The sequence below is a fragment of the Thermobia domestica genome, chromosome 3 (genome assembly GCF_964235325.1).
Source record: "Thermobia domestica chromosome 3, izTheDome1.hap1.1, whole genome shotgun sequence".
Lineage (NCBI taxonomy): Eukaryota > Metazoa > Arthropoda > Insecta > Zygentoma > Lepismatidae > Thermobia > Thermobia domestica.
The window spans coordinates 69367016-69382136 of record NC_137456.1 but is presented as its reverse complement, the minus strand read 5'-3'; the positions used below and the strand labels follow the sequence as shown (position 1 = coordinate 69382136).

General features: G+C 35.5%; 1 protein-coding gene across 1 annotated transcript in view; it reads left to right on the top strand.

The window, feature by feature from the left end:
• The window catches only part of LOC145681451 (uncharacterized), a 59398-nt gene extending 44523 nt beyond the window's left edge, over positions 1-14875 (top strand). Inside the window, exons 3-5 of the mRNA XM_081753094.1 lie at positions 899-1000; positions 2622-2720; positions 14645-14875. Of these exons, the coding sequence (XP_081609220.1) occupies positions 899-1000; positions 2622-2720; positions 14645-14728 (285 nt within the window). The 3' untranslated portion in view covers positions 14729-14875. The remainder of the gene's footprint in view (positions 1-898; positions 1001-2621; positions 2721-14644) is intronic.
• Positions 14876-15121: the final 246 nt, after the last annotated feature.

Genomic DNA, 15121 nt, shown 5'->3' with positions numbered 1-15121 from the left:
GGTGTACGAATCAAGCCTTACAGTCCACTAGTATGAACACCGTTTTTAACATTGTTATTGTACTTGAGTGAAGTTACAAATATATACATTCATATTGTACAGTTCTTAAGGAATATTTAGTGAACACTCCACATTCAGAAATGTGATTTTTTAATGCATGATAACGCTCCTTGTCACAAGGGTAAAAAGGTAGCAAATTTTCTTGAAGAATAACATATCAAAATGTTAGAATGGCCTGGGAATAACCATCCAATCAAAAATTGTTGGCGTCCCATGAAGGTATTCTTGGGACAGAAGAAGCTTTCCAAACAGAATTGAAGAAAATGTGGTGTATTGACATAGGCTTAAATTACTTCCGAAGTCTTAGTGATTCCATGCGCAGGCGCATTCAAATGATTCTCAAAAGTAAAAGCAACGTGACTCCGTACTAATGTATGCATTTTGATTATATGTGATACGATAATATATCTTTTCACCTGAATTTTCTGTATTTATTATGCTTTTATGAAGTCCGAAGTGTTTTTGCGGTGTATATATATAAGGCATTCGTATATAATATATGCTATAGTATTGTGGAACACCTGCTCAGTAATATCAAAGTCCAGAGAAAACAATTTCAGTGTAAAGTTCTCTTTTATTTTTATTCTATTATTATTATTATTATTATTATTATTATTATTATTATTATTATTAAAATTATTATTATTATTATTATTATTATTATTATTATTATTATTATTATTATTGTTTGCTACTTATTAACGGATCACTGGATTCGAAAATGTGCTTTCTGCATGGGAATATGACAATTATACGCCGCTCAAACATTTCAACATTATTTATGGTTGTAGAGAAGCGAAAGAGATAATGCTTATCGTACTATATTTTGTTTTTCCAGGCTTTGGTCTACCTTTATAGATACACCAGACATCTTATCACAATGGCATTAGATTTGTACGATATGCTAATACTTCCATTTTACAAAGAGTTTGACACAGAGGTAAGTTGATATATTTGTTAAAATCTCTTCTACTTTTATTTACATTTTACTTGTCCTGTATTATACTGTATACAGAGATTGTTCACTCTACATTTGGCTAATTTCGACTTACCTAAAAATTTAGAAGATTCCATGGTGCCAGGACCGTAAGTGCTCGATGTGTTTCCCTTTGTTTCTAACAATAGCCCGACAGCGTATTTCCACTGTAATAGGCTTCTCTGAAGAACTGGGAGGGGAATCTTGTTCCATTCCCTTTGCACAGCTTTCCGAAGTCCTTCCAGTTGTCACACGCTGTTTTTCCAAATCCCACATCCTCAATCCAAATCCACAATAGTCCATAGGACTTACATCTGGAGATTTAACAGGTACCTCATTGAAAGGTATCACCTGTATACCACTTGCCTCCTTCATCTCTCTGTAGAATGCGAGGGACGATCGTGAGGTATGTGATGAGGCCTTGTCCATGTGAATGCACACCAGATTGATGTCATTTCCGTACATTGTTGGAATCTCATGCTGGTAGATCGGCCGCATCATCTGCTCCTGAAAATACTGCGAATTTATTTTGCAGTTCTTCGCCTCCCTACGAATCTTCAATTTACCTCCGTAGCAGTAGCCAGTAACAACAATGAACCCTTTTGGCAAGGGTTCTTTACAGACACGGGCCTACCTTCTGAAGTTCTTGGCGTCTTTCTCTCGGTACATGATGGCTGTCCGTTTGCCGCAGTCAGAAAGGTAAATCCATGCTCATTAATCGAACTTACATGATAAAATCCCAGCTTGAGGTAAGCACTAACTATATTCAAAAATTAATTTCAAACTGTTGAACTGTTTCCTCTTATGCGACCACAAATTACAAAGTTTAGTCAACATCAATTTCAATGTAATATATATTCTTAGGATATGTTTTTCCTCCCTTAGGGTACACTCTTTAATCAAAGTAGCATGATTAAATCTTAGTCCAAAGTAGATACTACACATATTTCAAAATTCTTTTCTAACTGTTGAACTGTTTCCCCGTGATGGATTCACAAACTACAGGAAACATTGCTTTCAATATGAAGAAATGAAATTATAGAAAATGCCTCTTCCTCCCTCTAAAACGTAAATTTTCAAAAATGCTGGGACATGGAACCACTTTTCCTTAATACCGAGTTTCATTCTCCTAACTTGACACGTTCGTAATGTGTTTTTACATAAATTAAAAACACGTCTACCTCAAAATTTCATTTCAAACTACTCCGCCATTTCCTCGTGATGCAATCATAAATAACAGGCAATATCACTTTCAATGTGATGGAAAATTTATGTAACGACAAAAATCCAAAATGCCGACTTTCATCCCTTTTAAGCCGCACTCCGATGGGGACTGACTTGCACGTAAACGGAATGAGGAGAGTCAGCATTGAATTTGTACTTAAACAGTGTCGAGAATGCCATTATTTATCTCAACAACTCCTAAAACTAAGGGTTGGACACTAATATCGCTCGTATTCGATTAATTTTACGTCTCCACTTCCGACCACCGCTCAACCCTATATATAAGAATTAGAAATAGCCAATTTGTCTAATATCCAATATAACATTATTAGTTAATTTAACGCTGTTCATTTTCTTGCAGAGAGGAATGAAAGATTTACGGGAGAAAGTTGATGCCTTCTGGAAGAAGCTGGATAACTTGTACTTCAGGCAAGGAGAAATTCTTAAAGGATTATTTGGTGTATGTTCTGCTACATAGTACCTATTTAGATATTTTTATTTTTATTCATAAATCTCCATTAATGTGCCAATTTTCATTATGTAACATTAAGTGCAATACCATTAACGTTTCCTTGTCAGTAAGTTGTTCAAGAAGTTTCAGTCCCAGCTACGAGAAAATTTCTCTTCGGGATAGATTGATAAGTAACATTTATATATATATATATATATATACCCGTTTCGATCAGTCCTGATAAAAAAAATGGAGATGTTATAACTTGAATGCATCCCATACTACTAATTCATTCTTTTCGCTTTTTTTTTTTAAAAAAAGTAACTAGTTTTAACAATACTTAAGAAGAAGAAAAAGAAAGTAAAGCTAATGACTCGACTGTTTATATATATAAGTATTGTTATATATATATATATATATATATATATATATATATATATATATATATATATATATATATATATATAAGTATTCTTCTTAAGTATTGTTAAAACTAGTTACTTTTTTTTAAAAAAAAAGCGAAAAGAATGAATTAGTAGTATGGGATGCATTCAAGTTATAACATCTCCATTTTTTTTTTTATCAGGACTGATCGAAACGGGTATTTGTTTCAAAATACGCGAGCACTTGTTGTCAATGCGTGACAGAAATGACAGCACCGTACAGCACACAAAATTCTAGTGGTAGCGGTGAGAGTGATTATTTTTTATATTTACGATACTTGCCGTTTCCTCCATTTCCGTAGCACTGCTTGAAATCCATCGCCAGTTGAGTGAGACATGTGATGATGGTGTCATGGATGCATCTAATGTGCGTTTGTGGGTGCGACAGTTCAAAGAAGGCAGAACGTCGTGTGACAACAAATCAAGACAATCTCGGCCTTGCACAAGCCGGTTTGACGACATGATCGAACGAGTGGAGAAAGTTGTTTTTGGAGGATTGACGAATGACTGTGAACACATTGCCTCCAAAGTTGGTATTTCCATAGGATCTGTGCACACTGTCGTCAGACTTGCTTGTACGAGGCCGAGATTGTCTCGGTTTGATGTCACACGACGTTCTGCCTTCTTTGAACTGTCGCACCCACAAACGCACATTAGACACATCCATTACACATCTATGTCTCACAAGGGAACCTTCCGAAAATGATAGTTGCAGTGAAAGATGTGGCCTATTCCAATTGAAAGAGCTGTAACAGAGATGTTCATTCCCAAAAAATTAGCTGCCCATAGCAATAGGTTCAAGAAATATAAGGGGTGGAAGTTTGGGAAACAGCAAGGTTGGACAAGGAGGAAAAGTGCAAATTCCGCAAAAACAGGGGGACACGGCAAAATACAATGTTGACAGGTGATGTAAAGAAAGAGACTTGCCACAGTAGGGAAAAAATGAAGGCCACCAGTGGGGTTAACAGTGTTGCCAACTGCAATGAAAAGTACATGTTTTGCAAAGAGCACTATATGAAGTGAGTGCAATATTCAGGGTCAACCTGTCATGTAGAACATAAGATATGGCATGTATAATCAGTGGTACAATCTAACAAAAAATAGAAAAAAACAGAAGTACAAAAAATACGGGAAAGACGGAGTTGGCCATAATGCGCCACTTTGATCACGAGCTGTGCATATTAGAATGAACAAAACAAGAATGCACCGACTATGCGGAAAACCGACGTACCTAGAATCGAAAAGAAAAACGAGTTCCAAAGTTGGCAACACTGGCCATGAAAATCCAGACAATTCTAATGTAGTTAGGCCACTCGATTCACAAAAAGAAAATTCCGGCAACAGGCATCACTTGGAATGCATCAATGCTAGAGTGATTGAGGCAATGTCAAGTCGGCGAACAAGAAATGGTTGGGTTGAGCCAACAACCGATAATAGAAATAGTGAACATTATGTCATGGTTGGGTCGTATATGGGAATATACAGGGTGTCCCACCAAACTTTGTGACCTGAATGATTTGCGAAACGAACAAAAATGTGACGGATCCAGTTCTGCAGGAATGTACCAATATCAGGGGGTGATAAAAGTCTGTGAGAAGCAAGTGCCCCCAGGATCCCCATCATAGGGCCCCAGGAACCAACTTCAAACTTTCAAATGGTAACAGGGACCGAGTGGTAACTCTCTCGATAGATCATGGAATGTGCAGCAACACCTATAGGAGACATTTGCTATATGAAGCATGCTTTTCAAAATGGCCGCCACAAATATATGTTGTGTCTTAACATGGCATTGAACATTGTGATCTCGAATTGCTGCGAAGCGATAATAGATGTTGCAAATCCAATTGCACAGGAATGTACTCATGTCGAGGGCCAAGAAAACTTTGTAAGAATCAAGTCCCCCAGGGCCCCCATCATAAGGCTCGAGCGGTCAACCGCAACATTTCAAATGAGAACAGGGGGCGGATGAAATTTCTCTGGATAGATACAACACCGCCTATAAGAAACATTTGCTATATGAAGCACGGGTTTCAAAATGACCTCCAAAAATGCACGTTGTTCTTGTCACCGAGCAGATATTTTGGCGGCCATTTTGAAATCCCATATAGTAAATATTTCTGATATGCGTTGTTGCATATTCCAAGATTTATCGAAAGAAATATAACTCGACCGATGGTGCTATTTGAAATTTTGAAGTTGGCCCCTGGAACCCTATGATAGGGAACTTGGGGGCACTTGAGTCTCACAGAAGTTTGTCGCCCGCTGACATGGGTACATTCCTGCACAACTGGATGTGTCATATATATATATATATATATATATATATATATATATATATATATATATATATATATATATTTTTTTTTTTTTTTTTGCTTTGAAGCTATTTCAGTCGCAGAGTTAGGTGGGACACTTTGGATATATCATATAGGCGGTGATAGTACTGCAGACAGCAACACACAACAGATCAAGCTTTTGATTATGTTTGCTTTCTACAGGTGTGTATATGTGGTAGAAAGACCACAAAAGGTTCCGACACCTCTAGAGTACTGTTTCAAGACATTCACAGTCGATCATTGTATCATGTGTAACGGATTGGCAGTATTCCGCTGTGCTCACTGCAAATGTATCTTCTGTTTGGACCAAAGTCTCATCGAAGAATTACACGTACAATGTGGACGAGTATGTACAAATGATGCGAAGGCTAATGCCTGTTGCCGGAATTTTCTTTTTGTGAAGCGAGTGGCCTAACTATATTAGAATTGTCTGGATTTTCATGGCCAGTGTTGCCAACTTTGGAAATCGTTTTTCTTTTCGACTCTAGGTACGTCGGTTTTTGCATAGTTGGTGCATTCTTGTTTTGTTCATTCTAATATGCACAGTTCATGATCAAATGTGGCGCATTATGGCCAACTCCGTCTTTTCCGATTATACATGTCATATCTTATGTTCTACATGACAGATTGACCCTGAATATTGCACTCACTTCATATAGTGCTCTTTGCAAAACATGTACTTTTCATTGCAGTTGGCAACACTGTTAACCCCAGTGGCCTTCATTTGTTCCCTATTGTGACAAGTCTCTTTCTATACATCACTTGTCAGCATTGTATTTTGCCATGCCCCCCCCTTTTTTTTTTTTGCGGAATTTGCATTTTTCCCCCTTGTCCAACCTTGCTGTTTCCCGAACTTCCACCCCTTATATTTCTTGAGCCTATTGCTATGGGCAGCTAATTTTTTGGGAATGAACATCTCTGTTACAGATCTTTCAATTGGCATAGGTCACATCTTTCACTGCAACTATCATTTTCGGAAGGTTCCCTTGTCAGCTAACTGGCGATGAATTTCAAGCGGTGCCACACCACGCAAATGAAGAAAATGAATGATTACACGTTGTTCCTGTAATGAAAACGTCGCCATTTTATAAGTATAGTATGTATCAAAAACAGTCATCATTCTCACCGCTGCTGGTAGAGTTCTGTGTACCGTACTGTATTGCCATTTCTGACATGCGTTAGACAACGAGTGTTCGCATATTTTAAAACAAACCGCACGTTTCTATCTGTTATCAGTCCTGAGAAAATTGAAGGTGTTATAACTTGGATGCACTTCATATTTGTTGATATTTTAACACGTGGTTTTCAACTTGGGACCGGGAATCCTAGAGGGCCGCGAAAGGAATGCATATGACTCACGTAAACAAGCTAAAAAAGACAAATACGAATAGCGGGAAAATATTTTTTAAAAAAGTATTCTAAATTTCTTATTTTGATAGACATGTTTTTATTTCATTGCTTATTATCAAATCAAGCAATGAATATTAAACAAAAGTGTTGATATTGCATATTGAAATTTTAAAAAAATGAAATTTCATATTCAAAATGAAGGTTATTATGAAATCAGAACCTGGTGTGATTTCAAAACTGCGACAATGTCTAGCTCAGTAGGAAAGGGATTAATTGTGTTTATGATTTTTTTATTTCTTAAGACTGAACCGGTTTTGAAAATACGTTTGTTTGAAAGTTTACAAAAATCTGTTTCGGTTTTTCTAAAAACTTAACGCCGAAAAACCGTTTATTTTTTTCACCACTGGCTTCCACACAAATACAACTGAGAATGATAAGAAGAAATAATCAAAAACGCTGTTACAAAGTGGAAATTACTTATGGGGTCGGATGTAATCAAAGAGAATTGTTGTATGAAATAGATTGAGTAATACAGAAATAGCGGTTCAACGTCACTTTTTTTTGTACCACTTAAAACCTTAAGACCTAAGCCTTATGTCTTAAAACCCATACACTATATGTACACATCACATTTTAGAGAGTTTAAACTGTTAATTTTTGACCTTGTTTTTTACGGCATGACCAAAAGAATTAATCGTATGATTACAGAAACGTCCAGAAAGTAGGTTCCCCCTGTTGGAGGCGTTTTTTTTTTTTTTTTTTTTTCAATTTCTGGGCAATGTTTTACAACTCGGAAGTGGAAGTCGTCCACACAGTTTAATATTTTCTACAAAAAATCTTTAAAGAGAACTGTACATGTGTTTATCATAAGTTTATTTATTTATTTTTATCATGAGCTGGGATTAAACCAGTGGAGCTCAGTGACAGTGCGCTCTTCTCCTTAATGCAACTCAGACTTTAATAAAAATTGATGTGGAATATAAAAATGTGAATATACTGTATATTGCAAGGTTTATATGTGGTATTGGTCGTTGGTGTCTTTACTTTCCGTCATATACTTCAAAAGCATCTATAAGAGATAAATTTAAAAAGAGAACAAGAAAAAGAAAATATCACATCTCGCATGTTTGTTGTTTGCATGCAGTAACAAAGTTAAACAAAAGTAATTTAGTTTGTTGAAGTTTTGGACTATAAATGTGAAACAACTGCACGTGACTAAATTAATACGACCTTATAGTGTTATTTATAAGCAACTGTTAGAACGGGCACCAGCAAAGCTGAGGGATTAAAATAGTATATACAGCGACCGCGGCAGTGGTTTCTTTCTCGAACTGCCAGCGCGGGACTGGGATCGGTTCTTAGTTGCGGCTTTGACGCCCACTTGTTGCCAATAAGCTGGAGGTCGGAAAAGGTGTAATAGTGACTGCGAGGACTCGTGAAGTCTGGACTCTACACCAATCATGAAACTGCTTTGCCTCATGTGTGATACATTGGAAGAATTCGGTACGATTTGTGAAGCTGTCTTCCGAAAGCACACGTAAGAAAACGTGAAAGTATATCAACAATGTTGCAAAACTTAGAAGACATGGTGAAATAGTGACAAAAACAAAGAAAACTTAAAGAACTATAATACAAATACTAGCAATTATTCGAATTAAATGGTAACAATAATAACAGCAACAATATAAAACAAGAACAACAACAAAAATAAACAAAACGAAACTTTGCGGCAGTACAAAACACTGTACCCTCGGGAAATGCTCTCCATATAGCACGAGAGACTACACTGGCAAAATTTGATTGATGGAGGTTAATGACCGAGATATACTCTCCCTTTCTGTTGGATGCTGAAATTCGTCGATCTAGATCAAGCTTCATGACTCTGTCCGATCGCTGCAGTCCCGGATGAAAATAATATTTACACAAAAAGCTACCGCAGTATGAAATTCTGGCTATCGATTGAAAATGGTGCATATCTCCGAAGCAGCTTAAAATATCGAAAATTAATCGAAAACGTCCTTCCCCAACAACCTAATCTCTTTCGTACTCTTCTAAAATACATATCTGTAGCAAGTTAGAACAAGTTAGAAGCACTCAGACCCTCTTTAGAATTTGGCGTATCTTTAGGTTTACCTACTCAGGACTAAAATCTACTCAACGTTGGTTCGTGAGTATTCTACAAACGTTAAGTTAAGAATCGTTGCATATCTACATTATATACCACTTTCTTCCTAATATTAATACTCGATTATCATTTCGCTGAGGAAAGGGAATCTAAGAAAATTCTGTAACACGTCTTCAAGGTTTATTTGTAATGGAATAGAGACATTAGTGTTTTCGCTGCAGGTAGAGAAATATTTCGTTTCCACAAACACATAAATCCTACGATAGTTTAAAAAGCATTTATTTTTCATTAAGAAAAACTAGGGATGCGCACATGACAAGTTTCGAATCTCGACTCGACTCGACTCGAATTCGAGTAGACACACACTTTGTAAAATTAGAGACGACTCGAGACAAACTTATTTTTCAACTTGAATGTCTCGAAAATCTTTCAGAGCGCATCGCCCTCTCCCCGGAATTTACAGAATTAGGTGATCTGTGTGTGCACATGTGGTTCCAACTCTCACCAGCGACCTATCAAGGATCATTGCGTCCATGCCAAGACGCGTCGCCGTTGTTATCCGTGCAAAAGGCGGACATACTGACAAAAAAAAAGAAGAAGAAGAAGAAGAAGAAGAAAAAGGAAATTCTGAAAATTAAGCTGGTGAAGATATTTTTTCATCGTATTCAAGGAGGATTTTTTTTTTAACGTAAAGCCACTTACAAAAGTATCTCCCTCCCCTAAGTGCTCTAATTCCATTACTTGGGGTCCAGTTCATTTGCAGTTGTGAGAACGCCTAGACGGATGCAACTCAACTTACACGTTACTTTTCTCGACACTGACAGCAATTGGTAGCCCTAATCCAGGTGTTTATGCAGGTAAAATTGTAAAGTATGTGACTAACGAAAGAGTTCTCCATTCTAAGATGAATCTCTTTGGTTCGGATCGTGTTTTCCAAAGAACACCATATATTAATTTCAATATTGCTACGTATAATGTATTATTTCTTTATATACTGTATGTTTAGAGAAATAAAAATACTGACCACGCATTTATCATTAAATGCTTGAAAGTAGCTGAAAATATCAAATCTAAAACAACTGCTGGAAATAAGTTTGTAAGTGATTCCCTCCATTGACAGGCCTTCCCCAATTTTCCTCATTCCAACATCATTTTCTTTCTGGAGGAGAGAAGATCTTTCTTGTCACAATGAGTATGTATTGAAATCGAAACATTTGAAAAAGTTTCAACGTGGCCGGGATTCGAACTCAGGTTCGCCGAACAGAAGATCAATACGCTAACCACTTACCTACCGCGTCACTTCACCTTTTATCTAAATTTTAGCTAGGTAAAATCATTCCATATAAGACTATACAAAATACTAATGCTCGTATAAGAAGAGTGTCACAATAACTTACTCGAGATTTCCTTCCTTAACTCAAAAACAAATTATGTAGATCTTCGTCAATGAGGAAAATATCACGAAACGTTCTTCAAGTTGAGACTACCTCATCGTTTTTAACTGCTCCCGATTTACATTACTACTATTCTTCCTTATTGTAACTTCTAATTTCCAAAGAAGAAAGGCCGGCAGCATTTACGCCGATCCCAAGAGTTTCAGTATTCGCGCACTACCCTAGCCAGCTGTTTAAAGTTGGTCATGTAAAATGTACAGAAAAATTTGAACAAGAGAACAGAACCTAACGGGGCTTCTAACCCGTTCCTACTACTACAGGGATGCAAATAAACAAACAACATTTTACTCGCCCAAGAAAAAAGCTCCTAGCCCACATCCCTGTCTTTACAGTTTAAAATAAATAATAGTAACTCACCCGCATCGATGAACCACTCGCCCCGGGCGAGTGGTTATTTGCATCCCTGTACTACTACTACTACTGCTGCTGCTACTACTACCATTATTATTATTATTATTATTATTATTATTATTATTATTATTATTATTATTATTATTATTATTATTTTACTCCAAATAGTAAAACTGCAAGCTTATTTTAATGCAAAAAGTGTTATGGAAATTTAAAAAAATATAATCAGTAAATCACTTTTTTGAGTATTATTTTCAATCCTATTTTAATGAAAAAAGTGTAATAAAAATTCGAAAAATCCTTGGGTAGGGTTCGAACCCACGCAAAAAAATATTTCGATTACTAGAGTGTTTCCCTAATACGCTCGGCCACGCGGGCCGACAGCAACTGGCCTTAATTTCCGCTATATGTAGATCATGACTCTTGATGTCCTATCTGTATCGGCCAATAAGATCAGAGGACATATGAAATTCTTGGAATCCGCGAAAATGCAAGCCGGCAGACAGGCACGTAGCCAGGATTTCGTAATAGCGGGGGTCCATGACGAAATATTGAAGTTATCACACCAGGAGCTGGGTCATTCTAAACTATTTGACTGGTAAAATATTTTGGTTCGTTAGCCAGGATTTTATAATGGGGGGCATGACATGAAATATTGTTGTTACCCACAAAAGGCTCGATCAATCTAAACTATTTTACTGACAACGTACCCATATTGGTTTGTTAGGACAGTAAAATGAAATCTCGAGTAAAAGGATATAACAAAAATTGAAAAAAATATAGTCTTCCGAGGTCTTTCGAACTCGGTTGTCTTTTCTTCTTTTTTTCTTGTCTTCGTTTAATGCCGTTAAGGATAGCAAGAGATCTCCTTCGGCAGTGAAAACATCCTGCCGCGAAATGGATTAGTGTTGCCACGAAATTGAAAATTTCTTTAACAAGTGTCACTGGAATCTATGTTGCCAGGCTCATATTATTTACCTTTTGTGTGCTGTTTTGTTTATGTAATGTAGCGACCCTATTAGATGCTTATTTCTAATTTCATGTTCGTATCGTAAATGGAGTAAGAAAATTTGGTCTCAAAATGGGCCCCTCGAACGCGCGGAGCTTCTCTGGAGGGAAGTTGCCCCCCCCCACAAGTTACGGCTCTGCCGATGACGTAGCCTCAACTTCAAGAACATTTCGTGATATTTTCCTCATTGAGGAACGTCTATATAACTTGTTTTTGAGTTAAACAAGGAAATCTCGAGTAAGTCATTAAGACACTCACATAAGTTGTTTATATTTTCTTATTTATATTTTTATTTATATTTGTTTTTGTTATATTTGAGTATCTTGTTTATATTTTTCCATGAAACGATTTTAACTAGGTATTAGTCTGATGAAAGTTAAGTGGCACTGTAGGTGAGTGGTTAGCGCATTGAACCTCTATTCGGTAGACACGGGTTCGAATCCCGGCCAGGCTGAAACTTTTTCAAGCAGGTGTTCTAGATTTGATATTTTCGTCTACTTTCAAGCATTTTGTGATTCATGTGTGATCAGTGTTTTTATTTCTTTGAATTACAGTATATAATGAAATAATACATTACATTCACAGCAATATTGAGATTAACATATGATATTCATTGGACAACACGCTTTGAACCAGAGAGATTGATCTCAGAATGGAGAAATGTTTCGTGCGTCATCTACTCACAATTTTACTTGCATACAGACTTGCCTCAGTGCTACCAACAGCTGGCAGTGCCGACAAAATTTACGTGTAAGTTGGGTTGCATCTGTCTAGGCGTTTCCACGACTGCAAATGACCTAGACTCCAAGCAATGGAATTAGAGCACTTAGGGGAGAGATACTTTTGTAAATGGCTGTACAAATATAACACAGAAACGGAACATTTCTAATTTAAAGAGACCAGCGAGCAAAATTATAAAACTATGTTTATAAAGCTCAAAGTAGAGAACCGTTTTTATCGCTATTCTAAAAGTATAACAACAGAAATTTTCCTAACGGTATCATCTCAAACTTGGATCTACCTACACGACGATGGGGCTAGTTTCTTGTTTCTCTGGTGATTTACAACAAAGTATTAACAAAGTATTAGTGGTCTTAACACAATCAGAAATAAGAATGAATTCAATTCCGAGAATATAAGTTTCAAATGTTTGCCTTGATCATTTACGTCACTATTTTGATCACTTTGCAAATGTACTTATATTACCATCGCTAACTTGGATTATTTTCCAAAGCTAGTTCAATTTTGTGACTTCTACAATGTGATTGAATAAGTACATCATCAGTTCTTTTCTTATTTTGGCATGTCAAATAAATGACTAAACATAATTTTGATGTAGGGAAATATTTTATTTATCCACTGTTTTCATTTGTTCTGGTTCAATTAACTTACACTATACTATCTAAAAATTTTATTTAACTCAATGTCAATTAGATTTTCTTATGATTATCTTCATTATGTGCTTAAATGGTGAATATTGCAATATATTTTGTTTGTGATGTATAACTGCCTATAATTGTGTTCTGGAAAATCATTTAATCATTTCAATATGCATATCAACGATCAGAACTTATTTTGGAACTTGAACTATTAATGTTGTCTCAGATTTTAAGTAAATGACGTGATTCCCTTGGTTTAACATGTTCCACCTTTTGACAATAACATGAGTGCATTGTTTCGGTAAATAAATAAATAAGTAAATAAATAAACTAAAATAAAATAAAATAAATGGCCACTTACTAACTTTTTCATGCTTACACGTAAGTATAGTGTTTTGTGCTTTGGCACACTTGTGTGCCCACTCTTTAACATATAGTGTGAGCACATGAGTATTTCTTTTCTTTTCTAATGTCTTATCACCGTAGACGTTTAAATATGGAAAGTAATTAGTCTTTGTTGGCTAAATTCTTCCCCAACCCTTCTTCTCTGGAGATTTTTCCCCTGCAGAAAGTTCTTGACTCTTTTTGAAAAGATTGCAACCACAGCAAATTGGGATGATGATAGAAAACGAACGATGTTCCATCTTTGAGTATCTGGTTTTCCAAATTACTAGTTCAAATCTCACGACTCTATTCCTGTACTTTCTTGATTAGAGTTAATAAACATCTTCCTTAAACAATTTAATGTAGACGACCTTTAGTTGTCCGCTATGAACAAATACCATTCAGAAACAATTATTTCCTGTTTACCAAGAAGAAATTAATTTTGATTTGCATATCATAAAGACAAGTTTAAGTTAAAATAAGTTTATGGTGACTAGAAAGTTCCTTAACCATTGGTTTCCAGTTCACTGTACTCCATCAAAATTTATTTCTACCAACCAACAGTAATACTATATAATCTTCTAATGCAATTCTCACAAATATTAGCATTTCATAGAGCAATAAATTTCTCTTCATTAAATTACAATACAATAATCTATGGATCTGTTGTAATCGCTATTAACTTAAATTATAATGCGAAGCGAATTAGTTGTTACACATTTTCTGTTAATAAATGATGCTTTGTAGAATACTTGTTACGTAATAAATTTCATTAATTTACTTTAATTTATATGTTATACCAGGAAAATTACAGGGAAAGAAAAACTATATGATAAGCTAAGTGAGGAGATATTAAAGATTTAAAAAATACACTTACATTTAGATCGTCAAAATTTTATTTTATTTCACCTGGTAATTTTTCACTTTTTGTACCCAGCCATTTTAATGGGTAGTTTTCAACTTAAAAATTATGTACGATATGGTCTTCTTTGATAATAAAAATATACTACAAAATGACAAATGAGTAGATTGAAATTATTCATTTTTAATTTAAAATTTTAAAATAAGTTGCTCAATAGTTCTTTTCTTCTGTATTTTTCAGATGCCATTACGAACAATCCCAACAGCCATGCGGCAAATATGGGAAACAATAGATTTCTTCTATCCATCTCATATACATGTTTAAACCTATGTGATGTAATAATAAAGATTTTTAATTAATTTGTAATGTTACTTTTTATTCACATACAGTAATTTCTACGCAACTTTATTCATTTTGAATGGTTGGAAATATCATATTTACTTTGAATAAAAATTTGAGCTGGAAACTAATCCAATGACAGAAAATCTAAACCATGCACGGTATGTTCTATGATGTTAGTTTGGATTATTTTGAAAGAAATACATCTCGGCATAAAAGATACGCGTTCTATCACTGATTTTATACTTGAATTCTACTCTATAAAAAAGAACTGCAAAAGAGCATACCTTGAAGTACTACATAAATAAATCTTGAATAGAGTTTAAAATAGAAAATTTCCCATAATTGAGGAGTTTAGTGTAATAAGGGCATAAGCAA